The following is a 16,222-nucleotide window of genomic DNA, read 5'->3' as shown; positions in this document are numbered from 1 at the left end:
GAGTAACTTTAGCAAGACTGTGAAAAAAGTTCTCTTGCACTCTTCTTCAAGGCAGATATCTGCCCCTTCTCTTCTTTTAGGGTCCCCATTATTTCCTTCTCCCTGCTGTCAAACCAGTGCTGTCATTCTAGTTCTCCATCACGTGTCAACATCATGTGTCTACGCACACCTCTGGAGACATTAACCAAAAGTGTGCTTCCTCCAACTTACAGTTACCTCCATTTTTAAAAGGGCCCTTTTAATATAGAAAAATCCTTCAATAAACCATTAAGGACACATTGATATTCAGGGGTAGTGGCATCTTTTATCTGAAAAGGATAAAATATATGCTTACGCAAGGAAGTGAGAGGCAAGCTGGCCCTAGTGTCTTTAACTCTTTGCACCAGAATAATCCTAACTCCAAATCTGACAGCAGGTTACATTAATCAACTCACATCAAGACTCTTTAAAGGACAACTCTCTAATTCCTGCCTGTAAAAATTTTGTTCCCTATAATTCTTTTCTTCTCACAAACAAAATGAAGGAAGAACTTAGTTTACCTCTTTTAAAAGGCCACTGACCTCTGGCCTTAACCCTTAAAAACTGAAGCCAGAATAGCCCATTAGCAAACATCACACCTCAAACTCGACACTTCAAAACGAACCATCCAGGAATTCACACCTATGAACCCAGATTCTGGAGAGGCTTTAGAAACTATATGGTACAAACATGTTGGTACAGATGAGGAATATGACACTCAGGAGCAGAGTGACTTGTCCAAGGCCAGATATTGATTAATGGCAGAACTCATATCATTATTATTTCTCCCACCCCACTCACTCTTTTTACTTTGCTAATGCAAGGGCATAGCCATCATATAATCCTGTTTTCCTGGATAAACCAATAATCTAAAATAATTCTCAAAATTTATACCAAGATTGCCTTCCCATTTCCTAAAATTCCTTAAACATTGATTTAATTTATGACACTGACTTACAAAGTTAATTTTCAGATCAGTAAAATATAGATTATAAAATATAGCTTATCACAAGGATATTAAAACCACTGTTAGGGCTTATTTTATAAGCTCTCGAAACAAGATTCTTGGTGTTTTTAATCCTCGACAACAGGCTCTATTAAAAAAAAAAAATTCCTATAATTTCTTGAGTTGAGAAACTCCTACTCTAACCTGACAATACAGTTCAGCTGCACAAATAAAATAAGTTTATCATACGTACTTAAAGCTCTAGAATGATCCGGATTCCTTATTCCCTTTGCTCGTAACCTCTGAAGAAGAACTGTTGAAGACAACTGTTTTACAAGATATACTGCCATGGAATAGTTCTGGAAAAAAAAAAAGATGTAGAAAACAAACAACATATGTAAGTAAATAGTACATCTATTTTAATCCCACAGTGACAGGGAAAGAAAACTAACACTTCTTAGAACACCTGCTGTCAAGCACTGTCTTAGGTGTTTTCATGAATAGTAATTAATATAATCCTGACCAAAAAGCTGCTGAGGTGATCATAAACCTAGGGATGAGGAAATTAAAACACAGAGCATTAAAAGAACTTGCCCTAATTTTGCAACTTTCAAGTGACAAATCCAGATTTTAAACCCAGGTTTGTCATGTTCCTATGTTCCCTGACTACCTAGTTCATTGAAGCCAATGAACTTAAGGCACTTAGAATAAAGAACATTGTTTAAATATAAGCCAAGGGCAATAAGACGTCCAAGTTATCATAAACCGTAGTCAATAATAGATCTATCTAAAATAGTGGCAATTTTTAAAAAAATCACAAATGAGATTGGCTTTCTAAATTACACCTTTTAACCTCTATGCCTTCAACTAGCTCTTGAAAAGAGTCTACCCAAGCCATTATCACAACAACCACAGGGAATATTAAAAAGCATTTTCATAGAGAAACTACCACCATTTTGGCAAATAAACAGATGAATATCCACAGCTAGCAGAGGGACTATCCAGAGAAAACAGTGGGAGAGGGGCAAAGAAGTAAGTTAATCAACAAGCTGAGATTGAGTGAAGGGCACATGGTTTGACAAGAAGAAAGAAGGCTGAGGTTTATGGAAGGAGATCTAAATGAGAAGGACCACTTTCCATTTGGTGCTGGGATCAAGAAGATTAAGAGACTTGAAAAGAAGCAAAAGAGAAAATAACGGCTGCCATCTTACACTTTAACTCTCAACATACACTATATATTTCATTTCAACTTTGCAGAAGGTTTGCAGAAGATAGGGAGGATAGGTTTTTTTTTTTAAGTGAAAGATTTTTGTAGCACAAAAAGATTATAAAATCTGCCCATAATCATCCAACTGCTTGGTGAAATAGCAGGCACAGAAAACAAAAGGAAAAGAGTATTGAGTACCAGGAGAAGGGGCTTAATGATCAAGGCTAGTGTAGTTCTCTAGTTCTTGCTTTCACATGCCCCCTTGCTTTGACCCTCCTAATCTAGTTCAATGCACAATCCAACTTTCACACTTTTAAAAATGCAATCTCCTCTTTCGGTAAAAATATCCTACAGGACCCTATGGAAGGTCAAATTTTCAATTAAAGTTCAAAAACCTATTCATGTTCACATTCTAAATATTTGGGGGGGGGTGTCAAAAAAGCTAATTTACTTTCATTAATTAATTTCAGAATATACTACTAAGGTATGGTAACCTTATAACTTTTCTAAATTTTGGAGCATACAATACACTAATCTAACACAGAACTGAAAAGTTTCTTTTAGAAAAAAGTGCCTTATTCACCATTATTACTTACTTGCTTCATGCTTCAAGTATGATACAAAACTGGAGAAATGCTAATTAACACTGTGAAATTATGTACTAACAGCTTGAATCTTCAGAACTTGGAATTACCCTAAGGCTTTATATACATATTTAAGAAGAGATCAAAGAGAAAGCACAACAAGTTCAACAAAAAGGTACGTTCACTCTAGCTGAAACATGTAACAAAATAGAAAAAAAAAGTAGCAAAAAGAATGTCAAATTATTAACAAATGCCACTTGTACTAATAATATGAAATTAAACTTTACATTGTATGAAAAAGGTTCAGCAGCAAAACCCCCAAAACTTAACAGCAGCCTAGTACCTCTTAGGTAATTCTATTGTTCCTGTTAACCTTTCCAAGTACTACCACCTAACTCCAACTATTGATATAAATAGTATTACACTGATATTCTTGGTTTTTTGAAAGTCTTCAAAATTATTAAGTTCACAAGATACTTCCTCTGCAATTGAAATAAAATCTGCTTACGATATGCCCTTTACACCAGTATAAATGGAGGATCTCTTATCCAAAATGCTTGGGACTAGAAGTGTTTTGTGTTGGGATCTTTTCAGATTTTTATATTTGCATTATACTTACTGGTTAAGCATCCCCTAATCCAAAAATTCAAAATCTGAAATGCTCCACTGAGACTTACTTTTTTTTTTTTTTTAACGGAGACAGAGTCTCACTATGTCTCACCTTGGCTAGAGTGCCATAGTGTCATAGCTCACAGCAACCTCAAACTCTTGGGCTTAAGCGATTCTTTTGTCTCAGCCTCCCAAGTAGCTGGGACAACAGGCCCCCACCACAATGCCTGGCTATTTTTGTTGTTGTTGGTGTTGCAGTTGTCATTGTTGTTTAGCAGGCCCAGGCTGGGTTCGAACCCGCCTGCCCCTGTTTGTGTGGCTGGTGCCCTAATCATTAAGCTAAGAGTGCCGAGCCACCACTGAGACTTTCTTTGAACGTCATATTTTGGATTTTGTAGAATTTGAATTTCAGATTAGGGATGATAATAAACCTATATTTAAATAATTTCTTTTCAAATAATGAGAGTGTAATAAATGCTAAATGCAGTGACTACCCTGAGGTAGGATAAGACGTTACAATATTGCTCACTTACTCCCTTCAGGCACTATACTAGCTCTCCTATTTATTTCACTTGAACAGACATATTTATAAAATTTCTCAATGGCAACCAATCATACAAAATTCATCTGCCAAATCGTAAGAGAGTACACATGGACTATTCACAGTATCTTCACAAGTTAAAATAAAATAGTGATTTAAAAACAATCTAATAAGTTCTCTTCTAGGCTTCAAAAAAGAATAATTTTCTGGCTTGGCACCCATAGCACAGTGCTTAGGGTGCCAGCCATATGCACCGGGGCTGGCGGGCTCGAGCCCAGCCCAGGCCAGGTAAACAACAATGACAATTACAACAACAACATCTGCAAATAGCTGGCTGTTATGGCGGGTCCCTATAGTCCCAGCTACTTGGGAGGCTGAGGCAAGATAATCACTTAAGCCTAAGAGTTTGAGGTTGCTGTGAGCTGTGACGTCACAGCACTCTATCCAGGGTGACACAGTGAGACTCTGTCTCAAAAAAAAACTTTTTTTTCTTATAATATTTTAATTAAAAAATAAAAAAGTTTCCCAACTTATAGATCTTTAAATCTCTGCAGTTTGGAGCTTTTCCAAGAAAACGTATTTTCCCTCTTCTCTAGTGCTATAGGTGAAGAACCATATTCCCTTTCTCTCCCATAGTTCAGACCTTTTTCCTATTTCGCCAAAAACACACCACTTCTCCCTTGGTAGGCTATACTTTTTACACACGAAAACAGAACAAAACATTTTCAATGCTTTATGAAGGTAGAGGCTCGGCGCCTATGGCTCAAGCAGCTAACGCGCCAGCCACATACACCAGAGCTGGCCGGTTTGAATCCATCCCGGGCCTGCCAAACAACACTGACAACTACAACTGAAAAATAGCCCGGCATTGTGGCAGGTGCCTGCAGTCCCAGCTACTTGGGAGGCTGAGGCAAGAGAATCACTTAAGATCAGGAGCACTCTACCCCTAAGTAGATGCCACGGCACTCTACCCAGGGCGACGGCTTGAGGCTCTCAAAAAAAAAAAGAAGGGGGAAAAGAGTACATTAGAAGTAAAACATTTAAAAAGGATTTAAAAACCTAACGGTGACATATTAATTGGGGAAAAATCAAGGAAAAAATATAAACCTGATAGGTGTTAAAAAGGATTTTGATAATTTTCAAAATGCATTTCTAACAAAGATATCCAGTAAAAGAGGAATAAAGGAATACATAATTGATACGATTAAATTCTATCAAAAATTAAGAGCCACTGTAATACTTAATGTTAAAACTATAGCAGTATCGGGCGGCGCCTGTGGCTCAGTGAGTAGGGCGCCGGCCCCATGTGCCGAGGGTGGCGGGTTCAAACCCAGCCCCCGCCAAACTGCAACCAAAAAATAGCTCGGCCTTGTGGCGGGCGCCTGTAGTCCCAGCTGCTGGGGAGGCTGAGGCAGGAGAATCGCGTAAGCCCAAGAGCTGGAGGTTGCTGTGAGCCGTGTGATGCCACGGCACTCTACCGGAGGGCGGTACAGTGAGACTCTGTCTCTACAAAAAAAAAAAAAAAACTCCCACAAAACTATAGCAGTATTCTCATCAGTAGAAGAACAAGTCAAATATGTCCACTAGCACCTGTGTTATTTAACATTGTTTGGAAAGTTCTAGCCACTAGAATAAGAAAAAATGCTATGAATATTAGGATTATCGTATCTGTATAATGATATACCTTAAATTCAATACTGTCTACCTGGAAATACCAAGAAATCATCTAAAAAGCTATTAGAATCAATATATGAATCTAGCTATGAAGTAAATTTTCAGAAATAACTAGCTTTTAAATGAATCAATAATAAATAAATTCTTTAGAACATACACATGTAATAGAACAAAGGCCTATTTATAATAGCAATTAAGAATAATAGCCACCTAGGAATTAATAGAATTTATAATAAGTAATGTATTAAATTGCTAAGGAACATAAAAGGGGATCTGAAAATACAATTGCTGGAGCAGGTATTTTAAATACTCTAAATAAGGCTCAGCGCCTGTAGCTCAAGAGGCTAAGGAGCCAGCCACACACACAATAGCTGGCGGGGTTCAAATCTAGCCAGGACCCATCAAACAACAACAACTACAACCAAAAAACAGCCGGGCATTGTGGCGGCGCCTGTGGTCCCAGCTACTTGGAAGGCTGAGGCAAGAGAATCGTTTAAGCAGTGGTGCCTGTGGCTCAAAGGAGTAAGGTGCCGGCTCCATATACCAGAGGTGGTAGGTTCAAACCCAGCCCCGGCCAGAAACTGCAAAAAAAAAAAAAAAAGAAAAAAAAAAAAGAGAATCGCTTACACCCAGGAGATGGAGGTTGCTGTGAGCTGTGATGCCACAGTATTCTACCCAGGGCGACAACTTGAGGCTCTGTCTCAAAAAAAAAAAAAAAAAAAATACTCTAAATAAATAAATTCTTCCTAAATTAATCTATTAACTTTAAAGAAATCTCATCCAAATTCTCAGAAAGATGGAGGGGTGAGGCAGGGAAGGGAGAAGAAGAACATGATAAAGTAATTCTACTGTTCATCTGGAAGAATATATGTGAAAAAAGGGCAGTGTGGGGGAATAAGTCTTACTCTCACTAATAACTTTTCCAACCTTTCTAGTCTCCTCAAAGCCCTAATTTCTTCCTTCACTGTGTGCTAACTTACTTCACACTTCCTACCTCACCCACATCACAGAATTCATCATATTAGAAGGTACTCAGCTCTCCAGTACCAAATATATACATGTATCTAATCTTTTTATTCTCCCACTAAAAAGCTGTCACTCTTGGCTACCTTGAGTTCCTTCAACTATGCAATTCACCATTGATTACCCTCTACTTTCTCTTTAAGGTATTTGATCTCCTATTCTCAAAAAGATCCCCACCATCATTTTCTAAACATGTTAAAGACTCTCCCATTAAAACAAACAACTCTCTCATCTCATATGAGAGAGTTCAGCTCACTCTTACCTCTTCCAAAGTCACACTTCTATAATTCACAATTTCCATGGCCTCACCTCCAGCTCATCATAATTAGGCTTCTACTCTCATCATCTACCAAAACAGAGCTTATGCTAAAGTCAACTGCATGTTCATAATTCAAAGGGTGTTTTCTCAGACTTCAACATATTTGACCTCCTCAATGCCTGTTCAATACTGCTTACCATCTCCTTCCCTTCTGAAACTCTTCTCCTGGCTTCTAATACCACAACCCCCATCCAACCTCTCCGTCACTTTTCCTATATCTTCTGCAGGCTCATTCTCTTCTTCTCACTATTAAATGCTATAATTTCAAGGACAGCTCTTAGGAGTCTCTTTTCCTACTAGACATATTACAGCTAAGCAGTGTCAGCTCTGTATAGCTTCATAAACCGTCAATATGCACATCACTCACACATTTTTTCTCTCTAACCCAAACTTATCCCCTGAGCCTATCTGCTAAATTGTCTATTCAAGATGTCTCATGTGTTCTCTCTCTCTTTTGTCAAAGTGCCCTTTAATATGCTGTGAAGTTGCCACATACCTCTGCTTGATAGTACTTAAGTAAGTTCACATATTCTTGTGTGTAACCAACTGGTCACTCAGTCTTAGGCCTCAGGAGAGCAAACATTGTTTTCTCTTGGTGGTACTGCCAATTTTGAGTAGAGTGTATGTCACACAGGAAGCAGTCAATAAATTTCAAATGAATTAATGAATAGATACAAACTCTTATTATTTTAAAACCACAATAATTTAAACATTCTAAGGTTTTTGAAAACTGTCCCAGAAAAAGAATGCTAGATTAATAAACAATATAGTTTATTGTATTATTATTTTGTTTATTCAAACAAAAGTTCAGAAACATACCTAAGATATGTAAAAATTAAATACATCACTGTGAGTACTTCAGAATCAGCATTTAGCTAATAGTGCTAGAACTGGATATTCAGAAAATGAATGGAGGCTCAGTGACCGTAGCACAGTGGTGATGGTGCCAGCCACATATACTGAGGGTGCTGGGTTCAAACTCAGCCCAGGCTAGCTAAACAACAATGACAACTGCAATAAAAAATAGCCAAGAGTTTTGGCGGGCGCCTGTAGTCCCAGCTATTTGGGAGGCTGAGCCAAGAGAATCACTTAAGCCCAAGAGTTAAAGGTTGCTGTGGGCTGTGATGCAACAGCTCTCTACCAAGGGCAACATAGTGAGACTCTGTCTCAAAAAAAAAAGAAGAAAGAAAAAGAAAGCAATCTTTATCTTATACTACACATAAATTTAATATGGATTAAATATGTAAAAGGTAAACCATGAAGTCTAGAAGACAATATAAATAAAAGGCAAACAAACCAGAAACAAATATTTGTAACATGTAAGAGAGGGTTAAGTCATGATGTGAAAAACTGATAAATCAGTAAGAAAAAGAGCAATACAGAAACAGACATGAGTAAAATTTTAAAATGTACCTAAGCACAAAACAAAACATTCAATCTTGGTAATAAAGAGGTGGTAATGAAAAGCTAAGTGGTGCCACCATTTACTTAATAAAATTGGAAAAGATTTTACAGATGATACTAAGTGCTGACAGACACATGAATCAATACTGAAAGAGAATAAAAATTCATACATCTCTAGGGAAGACAATCTGCCAATGTACACAAAATTTCTTAAAAATTCTGCATGCTCTTTGACTTAGTAATTCCACTCTGGAGAATTTATCAATTTGCATCATGTACATATGCAAAGCTATAGATACTAGGAAGGTCTTCAAAATGTTCTTTGAAACAGCAATGAATGAATGAATCAATCAATAAATCAAGTAAGTACTCAACAATAGGGAACAGGCTAACATAGCATATTCACACTAGAATATGATATAACCATTTAAAATAATTCTGAAGAAAATGTAATGACACAGGAAGACATCTATGATAACTGCTGAAAAAATCAAGTTACAAAATAGTAGATAATGAATGATCCCATTTTTCAAATAGGAACATGTTGAAAATTCATTGCAAAACAAAAAATCCTTTAGCAACTCATTTTACAATATCATTTACATATAAGCCCAGGTAGCCATGGTAATGAACACTTTCTTATAATACACAAACCCAGTAGAAACAAAAATGAACTTACTCTTCCAATTTCTGCAGTCCAAGAAACAACAATGGTGTTTGGTACTGTTGTGGATAGTCGGACAAGTGAGGTGATATTAATTGGTCGGCTGGGTCGCTTTGGTTCCACACCATTTTTAGTAGGTGGAAGATAACCCTAAGAATAAAATATAATTTATCACTGCTTATCATTTTCACAATCATTTCAATTTCCTTCCATTAAGAAAAAAAAAAAACCCACAAGCTTGGCGCCTGTAGCACCGTGGTTACGGAACAAGCTGCATACACCGAGGGTGGCATGTTTGAACCCAGCCTGGGTCAGCTAAACAACTGCAACAAAAAAATAGCTGGGTGTTGTGGCGGGCGCCTGTAGTCCCAACCACTTGGGAGGCTAAGCTAACAGAATCGCTTAAGCTCAAGAGTTGGAGGTTGCTGTGAGCTGTGACACCACTGTACTCCACCGAGGACAACATAAGAAGACTCTGTCTCAAAAAAAAACAAACCAAAACCAAACAAAAACTCCCCTACAAACGACATATGAATGTTTTCATTTAAAAGTGAAGAAACAAACATTCACATTATTATTCATTTTAGTAAACCCAAGAAAAATATTAGTTATAGGAATCCAAAATCTCTTGAATTTAAGATCAGGAAAACAAATTATAGTTGTCTTCATGGTATTGCCAATTATTTGTTTTAGCATGTTCTGAGAAGCACTAGTGTCCCTGACTATTAACAAATGTTAAAAAGAAGAAAAAGACTCTGGTTAAATAAAGAAATTCTGAATCAAAACAATTAAATTATGCTTCCTTAATACAGAACTTTTCAGGGTTTTTATATGCTAATATGTATTATAAATCTCTAAGATGAAGACTTAGATCAGTATACAATATTTTCCAAATTCATAAATAGCTTAGATAGGTATAGAAGGAGTATTTTCAAGAGGACCAAAAGCAGCACTCACCCTTACCTCGTGTTTTAAGACACACCATTCACCAAATCCCCATTCTACCATACGCTTACAGAACTCAAATGAACACAGTTGAGATTCTGTTGAAATAACTTCTCGCCCAAATCCAGTATGACACTAATGCTATCACACCCAACTCCAAATCCTGGACCACAACTAATGTCACAGCTGCTAACTGTACACAGTTGATACAAGTGTTACACCCAGTCCCATGAATATATGTCCAAAATAAAAATGTTTTCTTAATGGGAAACTATGATGAGCAACAGCTGTGATGACTTATTTGACAGTTATGCTGCCAATGATTTAAAAAATAGCTTTTAGGACTTACTGGAAGGCTGCAAGGTTTTGTATTCACTTTCACACAAAGATTGGGTGGGAAGTGATCTTCTTGTGGACAACTGGTTTCTGATAAACAAAACCTAAATAATAAAGAACAAGTTTAGGTTATTATTATTAAAGGATGACCTCATTATTACAGTATTTTGTTCAATAGCTAATTTAAAAGATAGTCAACTTCAAAACAAAAAAGGGACATGTATAAAAACTGGACATTTTACATAATACATAAGCATAACATTAAAGCATATATCAAGTTTAAAATAAATATTTCTATCAATGTAGAGTTTCAGCAATCATGACTACTAATGATATTGTCAACTAGCTGTTTAAGCATATTCTGAGAATATTAAAAGGAAGAAAACAACTCTGTAGTTAAATTTTAAAAATTTTGAATCAAAGCAATTACAGAATTTCTCAAGGCTTTTAATATGTTAATATGTATTATAAATCTCTGAAAGGAAGACATAGTGCCTGCATCCAGTATTTATTTGTCTATGAAACATATTTCTGGTTTTCAGCAGAAAATACTGAAAATGCTTTAACACCATCCCCAGAACCAAGTTCTGTCTAGTAAGTCAACACAATATTTGTGTTATATCTGCATGAATCTAGAATACTTTTTGGAAATATGTAAAACATTTCTAAATTAAATGTATAATCTCTTGGAAAAACCAAGGATAGTTATATAATTTGTGAACTCTCACTCTATTCACTCTTAAATAAATTATTAATTTGCTATTTAAGACATCTATTCTTTATTAGTTCCTATTCCCAAGCTTCATTCTACCTTTATAGAATATTCACAGCACCCCTGAGTGAGAGTCCTATCTTTGGATCCTGTGAAATAGTCATGATGTGTAAACATCTTTTCTAACACATGTGGTATAGGGGCTTAACCTGCTGGCCATGGAATGTGAGTGTAGAGAGGGTTCACAAAATGGGATAATTTTTTATGTAAGATTTTATGACCACATGTATATTCATTTGTACAGAAAGACAATCCATTCCTTCCATCAAATTCTCAAAGGGATTAGGGAGCCCTACAAAGATTTTATAGAAATACATTTAGCAAACAGATCTCAAAGCTCACTCAACCATTTCTAACCCCAAGGACCTTCTATTATAGGCTGATTCTTTATAACGCAACAGTAAGAGGATTTCACAGTTTTTAATCAATTATTCCAATGCAGTGATAAATTTTAAATATGAACTCTGGCTGCCTGGAGCTATAGGAAAAGAATAATTTATATGACAAGTCAACTCTTATTCAGCTAAATAAAAAGTAAAAATCTAAGCTAGCCTAACAAACTGAAGGGAAAAAAGAAAAGAGGGAACAAAAAAGCAAAACAGTTTCTGTGAAGTAATTCATGGCAGAGTGGTACAGAGGAGAGGAGTAACAGACACACAAATGAAAACAGACTTGGTATCTAATAGAGAAACTATTAATGCTAATTCTGACCAAATTATTTTCATGCTTTAGATAAACCTTTATAATCAAGATATGAGATAAACATAAATTCTTAACTACAACACTGGGTTTACAGACCTAGGAATGGGGAAGTGGGAGAGAGAGATGAAGAATTTTTATTTTATTAAAACACAAAGAGCCACCTATAATAGAACCACCTATAATTCAAAAATACAATATAAATTTTTCTAATAAAGTTCTGGAGATAAATCTGAATTAAAAACGGCTAAGCCATCTTTTTTTTTTTTTTTTTTTAAGAGAGACAGAGTCTCATTTTATCGCCCACGGTAGAGTGCTATGGCATCACAGCTCACAGCAACCTCCAACTCCTCGGCTTAGACGATTCTCTTGCCTCAGCCTCCCGAGTAGCTGGGACTACAGGCGCCTGCCACAACACCTGGCTATTTTTTTGTTGCAGTTTGGCCAGGGCCGGGTTCGAACCTGCCACTCTTGGTATATGGGGCTGGCGTGCTACCCACTGAGCCACAGGCACTGCCCGGCTAAGCCATTTTTAAGATGCCCTTGGAATCTCTGAATTAGATAGCTGATATATCCTAAAAAGATAACTTTCCTTCAAAATGTGAACCATACCTGTTGCTGCTTTAAAGAATGTATATATATTAATATAAAATACTGACATATAATAACTAGATCTTTCTATTCTACAGCTATGGTTTTTAAACTTTATTTTGGTCTTGGGGCCCTTTCTTTAAGTGAAAACTTATCTAGAAGTCAAACACGCAAAACAGAGAGAAAAGATAAAGGCAGCAGTACTTTGTTTCAGGATGTGTGTGTGTATGTGCTGGGTGGGGAAAAGGAGATGAGCAAGAGTGTGGACCCCTAAGAATCGCTCCATGCAACACTTTGAAAATGATTATTGTAAAGGACAATGTCAACTATCAGAATGAGTAAAATGTAAAGGAAACTGTTGAAGATTCCACTAATAAATAATCCATTATGAAGACACATTTTCATCCTTTTTTTTGGTTTTTGGCCAGGGCTGGGTTTGAACCTGCCACCTCCGGCATATGGGACCGGCGCCCTACTCCTTGAGCCACAGGCGCCGCCCAACATATTTTCATCCTTTATTCAGTCATTATATCATAATCTGCCCCTGACAGAAAAAGTATGCCTTTTACACAGAATCACTTTTGTCAATGCCTTCCAAAACCAAGACTTGGATCATTATTAGTCTATACTGGGGTAAGTTTCTGTCATGTTGTTTTATTGTATAAATGCCAATAAGTATAGTCATATCCTTTGCAGTCCTCAGCTCCTTTTCTCCTCTGCTTTTTCACTGTTTTCACCTTACTATTTAAAAGCCTAGATAAGAAGTTTTCACACTGTTCCATGAAGCATGTGTAGGTACTTTAGATTAATCTTTTTTCTGACTTCCTAGTATATTTTTAATTTGTACATACAACTTCATATCTGAGCATTGATACCAGGCTGTCTGATGTATTCTCTTCACGATATAGGGAAAACAGGTACTGAAGAAAACAACTGTTTTGTATTTTCTTTTCTATCCCTATTATTAACACAATAAGAACAGTGTAGAACACACACTCATACATGGTCAGTGAAAAATAAGAGCATGGTAAAACTGGTTTATATAAGCAAGAGACATGCTAAAATGAAAGATTCTTATATATTCTAAGAAGAAATGGGTGGGCTAAGGAAAGAATCAAATAAAAGGAAGGCGTAAATCTATGTTGGAAAATTTTCTGTTAGTCCGAAAATTTTCAAGAGATGTCTCAAATGGATTTTAAATTAGAGCATATTTAATCAATTATTTAAAATACAGGGCTTGGGGCGGCGCCTGTGGCTCAAGGAGTAGGGCGCCAGTCCCATATGCCGGAGGTGGTGGGTTCAAACCTATCCGCGGCCAAAAAAAAAACCACAAAAAAAAAAAAAAAAAAAAATACAGGGCTTGGCACCTGTAGCTCAGTGAGTAGGGTGCTGGCCACATACACTAAAGCTGGTGGGTTCAAGCCCAGCCAGGGCCTGCTAAAGAACAACTGCAACCAAAAAATAGCTAGGCATTATGGCAGGCGCCTGTAGTCCCAGGTACTCAGTAGGCTGAGACAAGAGAATCGCTTAAGCCCAAGAGTTTGAGGTTGCTATGAGCTGTGATGCCACAGCTGAGGGCGACACAGTGAAACTCTGTCTCAAAATAAATAAATAAATAAATAAAAATAAAATACAGGACAACGCAAATTAGAATATTTTGGTGTTTGTTAGTCTGTGAGATACTGTAGACTTAAGTTATTAGTTCCTTATTATAGGAGTTTGCCTCTTAACAGAGATAAGGCCCTTGCTTTCACAAAACTTGGTATTTCTAAAGAGCTAACCACTATGAAATCACCAGCTAAAGCTTCTCAACTAAGAGGACTCAAATTAGAGAAATATGGTTAGATATATGGTACATGATTTGCTGTGCTACCTAAATTGGATAAAAATTAGGGCATCTCTTAACAGAATGCTTTCCCTTACCCAAATATCTAAACCCAATATTTTCAATATGCTTACTGAAAATCAGGTAGATTTGTTTTTATTAATCTTTAAAGAATTTTTCTTTTATTCTTTGAATATATATACAGTAGTCAAAACTGTACCTTAACTGGACCTGCACTGTGAAGTCACATTTGGTCCCAGAAATATCCCTAGAATAGACAGAATCAGAATTATAATTATTTTAAAAATATGCATATGAGACTTGATTCAAAGACACTTACTCCAGATAAGTTTTTTAAATGATCAGATGTAACTGTTTTTAGAGTAACTAGCACACTACAGTATTATCAATACTAATATTTGTATGACAATAACATAAACTCACCAATACACTGCTTTTTAAAATCACTTTTCATAGACAGTACTGGATTCAAAGGCCAAACTCCAAGTTACACTTGAAAACAACTTACATGGAACTACTGATTTGCTGCACTTGTTGTGGTGTCAAGGCAAATGCAAAACAGGTTTCTCGAAAGCGCTGACTGTTGTCTGATGCTAAAGAGGACAAGAATTATACTTTTAATTACTTTTAAATTTACTAATAAAGACAACAGCAAAAAACACACTCACGTATCTTTAATTAACTGGGATGTATTCTAGGGTTTACATAAGGCAATGAAAACACTGAAAAATAAGAAATATGCTAATTGTAACAAAACAAACAGAAATAGGCACAAAAAATGGCTAATTCTAGAAATAACATATCAGGATTCAAATTCAAAGAATATGTAATCAAAGAAAGCCAACAAAAAATTATCTAATCATATAAATGTTTATATCTAAAAAGGAAAGTTGTATAAAAACAAATTGATACTAATTTTTCATTTACTTAAAATAGAATAATTTAAACCCATTTAAAGATACATGGTTTCTCATACCTGCCTTGAGATCTGTACAGGGGAGATGACATTTGATTTTTAGGGTAAACTAAAACTTTTTCATCTCTTGTTTAACTCTACCATGTAAGTTTTTTACAATAAATATATGTTTCTCCTGTTCTTTGATAACTTGAGTTCAAAATTTGCTTATTGTCACTATCTCAAAGTAAAGTGTTTAAGAAGACAAAGAGAATAAAGGGGGAGAAGGGAAGAGAGGCGAGGAGAGAGAAAAGAGTAAGCAAGCTGCTAGGCAAATACAGTCAGATCACAGCAGGGTTTCCTGAGTACAAAGTTGTTAACAATAATGGATTTTGATACTTGATATATACATATACATTTTTTAAATCAGTGGGTAATAATCCCTCTTGCTCACTAATGAGTCCTCCATGCTTCGCACAAAGCATCACTGAATGACTGTTGAATGAGTAAAAGAATACAAAAATTTAAGGAACATTAAACTGTTTATACTTTTCCAGGGTAATTTTCTATAACAAAAAGATCACTAAGAGTTATTACCAAGAAACTCCTGGCACGTAAGCCATTTAAAACCTGTTTTGAAAAAGCAGTTTAGGTTAACAATTTCAATCTCTTACTTAAACTGGGTTTGATCTTACCTGCAAGCAAAACTTCCTTGACATACTCAAATGGAAGTATGTCAAAAAATCTGTATAAATGTATCAAAATGAAAAAAATATGGCAAAGAGTGCTGCTGATCTAAAATTTCATCTTAAGAGTATCTTTTAAAGGCTAGATTTGCTTTCTGCTTTATATGATTTGGTAAGGCTTTTTCTTAAAGAATCTACCACTAAGAAACAGTGAGTAAGAGAAAAAATTATCTTTTTTTTTTTTTTTTTGTGGTTTTTGGCCGGGGCGCTGGGTTAGAACCCGCCACCTCCGGCACATGGGACCCGCGCCCTACTCCTTGAGCCACAGGCGCCGCCCAAAAAATTATCTTAATTATGAAGCACCAATCTGTCAATGGCCAATGTAAGAAACAGGATATAGAAAAGCAGTGCCAGCAACTGACCCCTTTGTTTCTTAGAGGATATATCTCTATAAAGATTTTAG

General features: G+C 36.1%; 1 protein-coding gene across 6 annotated transcripts in view; it reads right to left on the bottom strand.

The window, feature by feature from the left end:
• Positions 1-16,222, bottom strand: part of PIAS1 (protein inhibitor of activated STAT 1) — a 169,615-nt gene that overhangs the window by 37,639 nt on the left and 115,754 nt on the right. For all 6 annotated transcript variants that reach the window (XR_008380615.1, XR_008380616.1, XR_008380617.1 and 3 more), the window contains exons 3-7: positions 14,687-14,771; positions 14,378-14,425; positions 10,284-10,374; positions 9,005-9,139; positions 1,218-1,323 (exon numbers count right to left, since the gene is read on the bottom strand). Coding sequence is in view for 3 of the 6 variants with exons in the window: in XM_053593865.1 (XP_053449840.1) it covers positions 1,218-1,323; positions 9,005-9,139; positions 10,284-10,374; positions 14,378-14,425; positions 14,687-14,771 (465 nt within the window). In the remaining 3 variants the exon portion in view is untranslated. The remainder of the gene's footprint in view (positions 1-1,217; positions 1,324-9,004; positions 9,140-10,283; positions 10,375-14,377; positions 14,426-14,686; positions 14,772-16,222) is intronic.

This window comes from Nycticebus coucang, chromosome 6, assembly GCF_027406575.1.
Source record: "Nycticebus coucang isolate mNycCou1 chromosome 6, mNycCou1.pri, whole genome shotgun sequence".
Lineage (NCBI taxonomy): Eukaryota > Metazoa > Chordata > Mammalia > Primates > Lorisidae > Nycticebus > Nycticebus coucang.
This window is presented reverse-complemented; position numbering and strand designations above follow the sequence as displayed.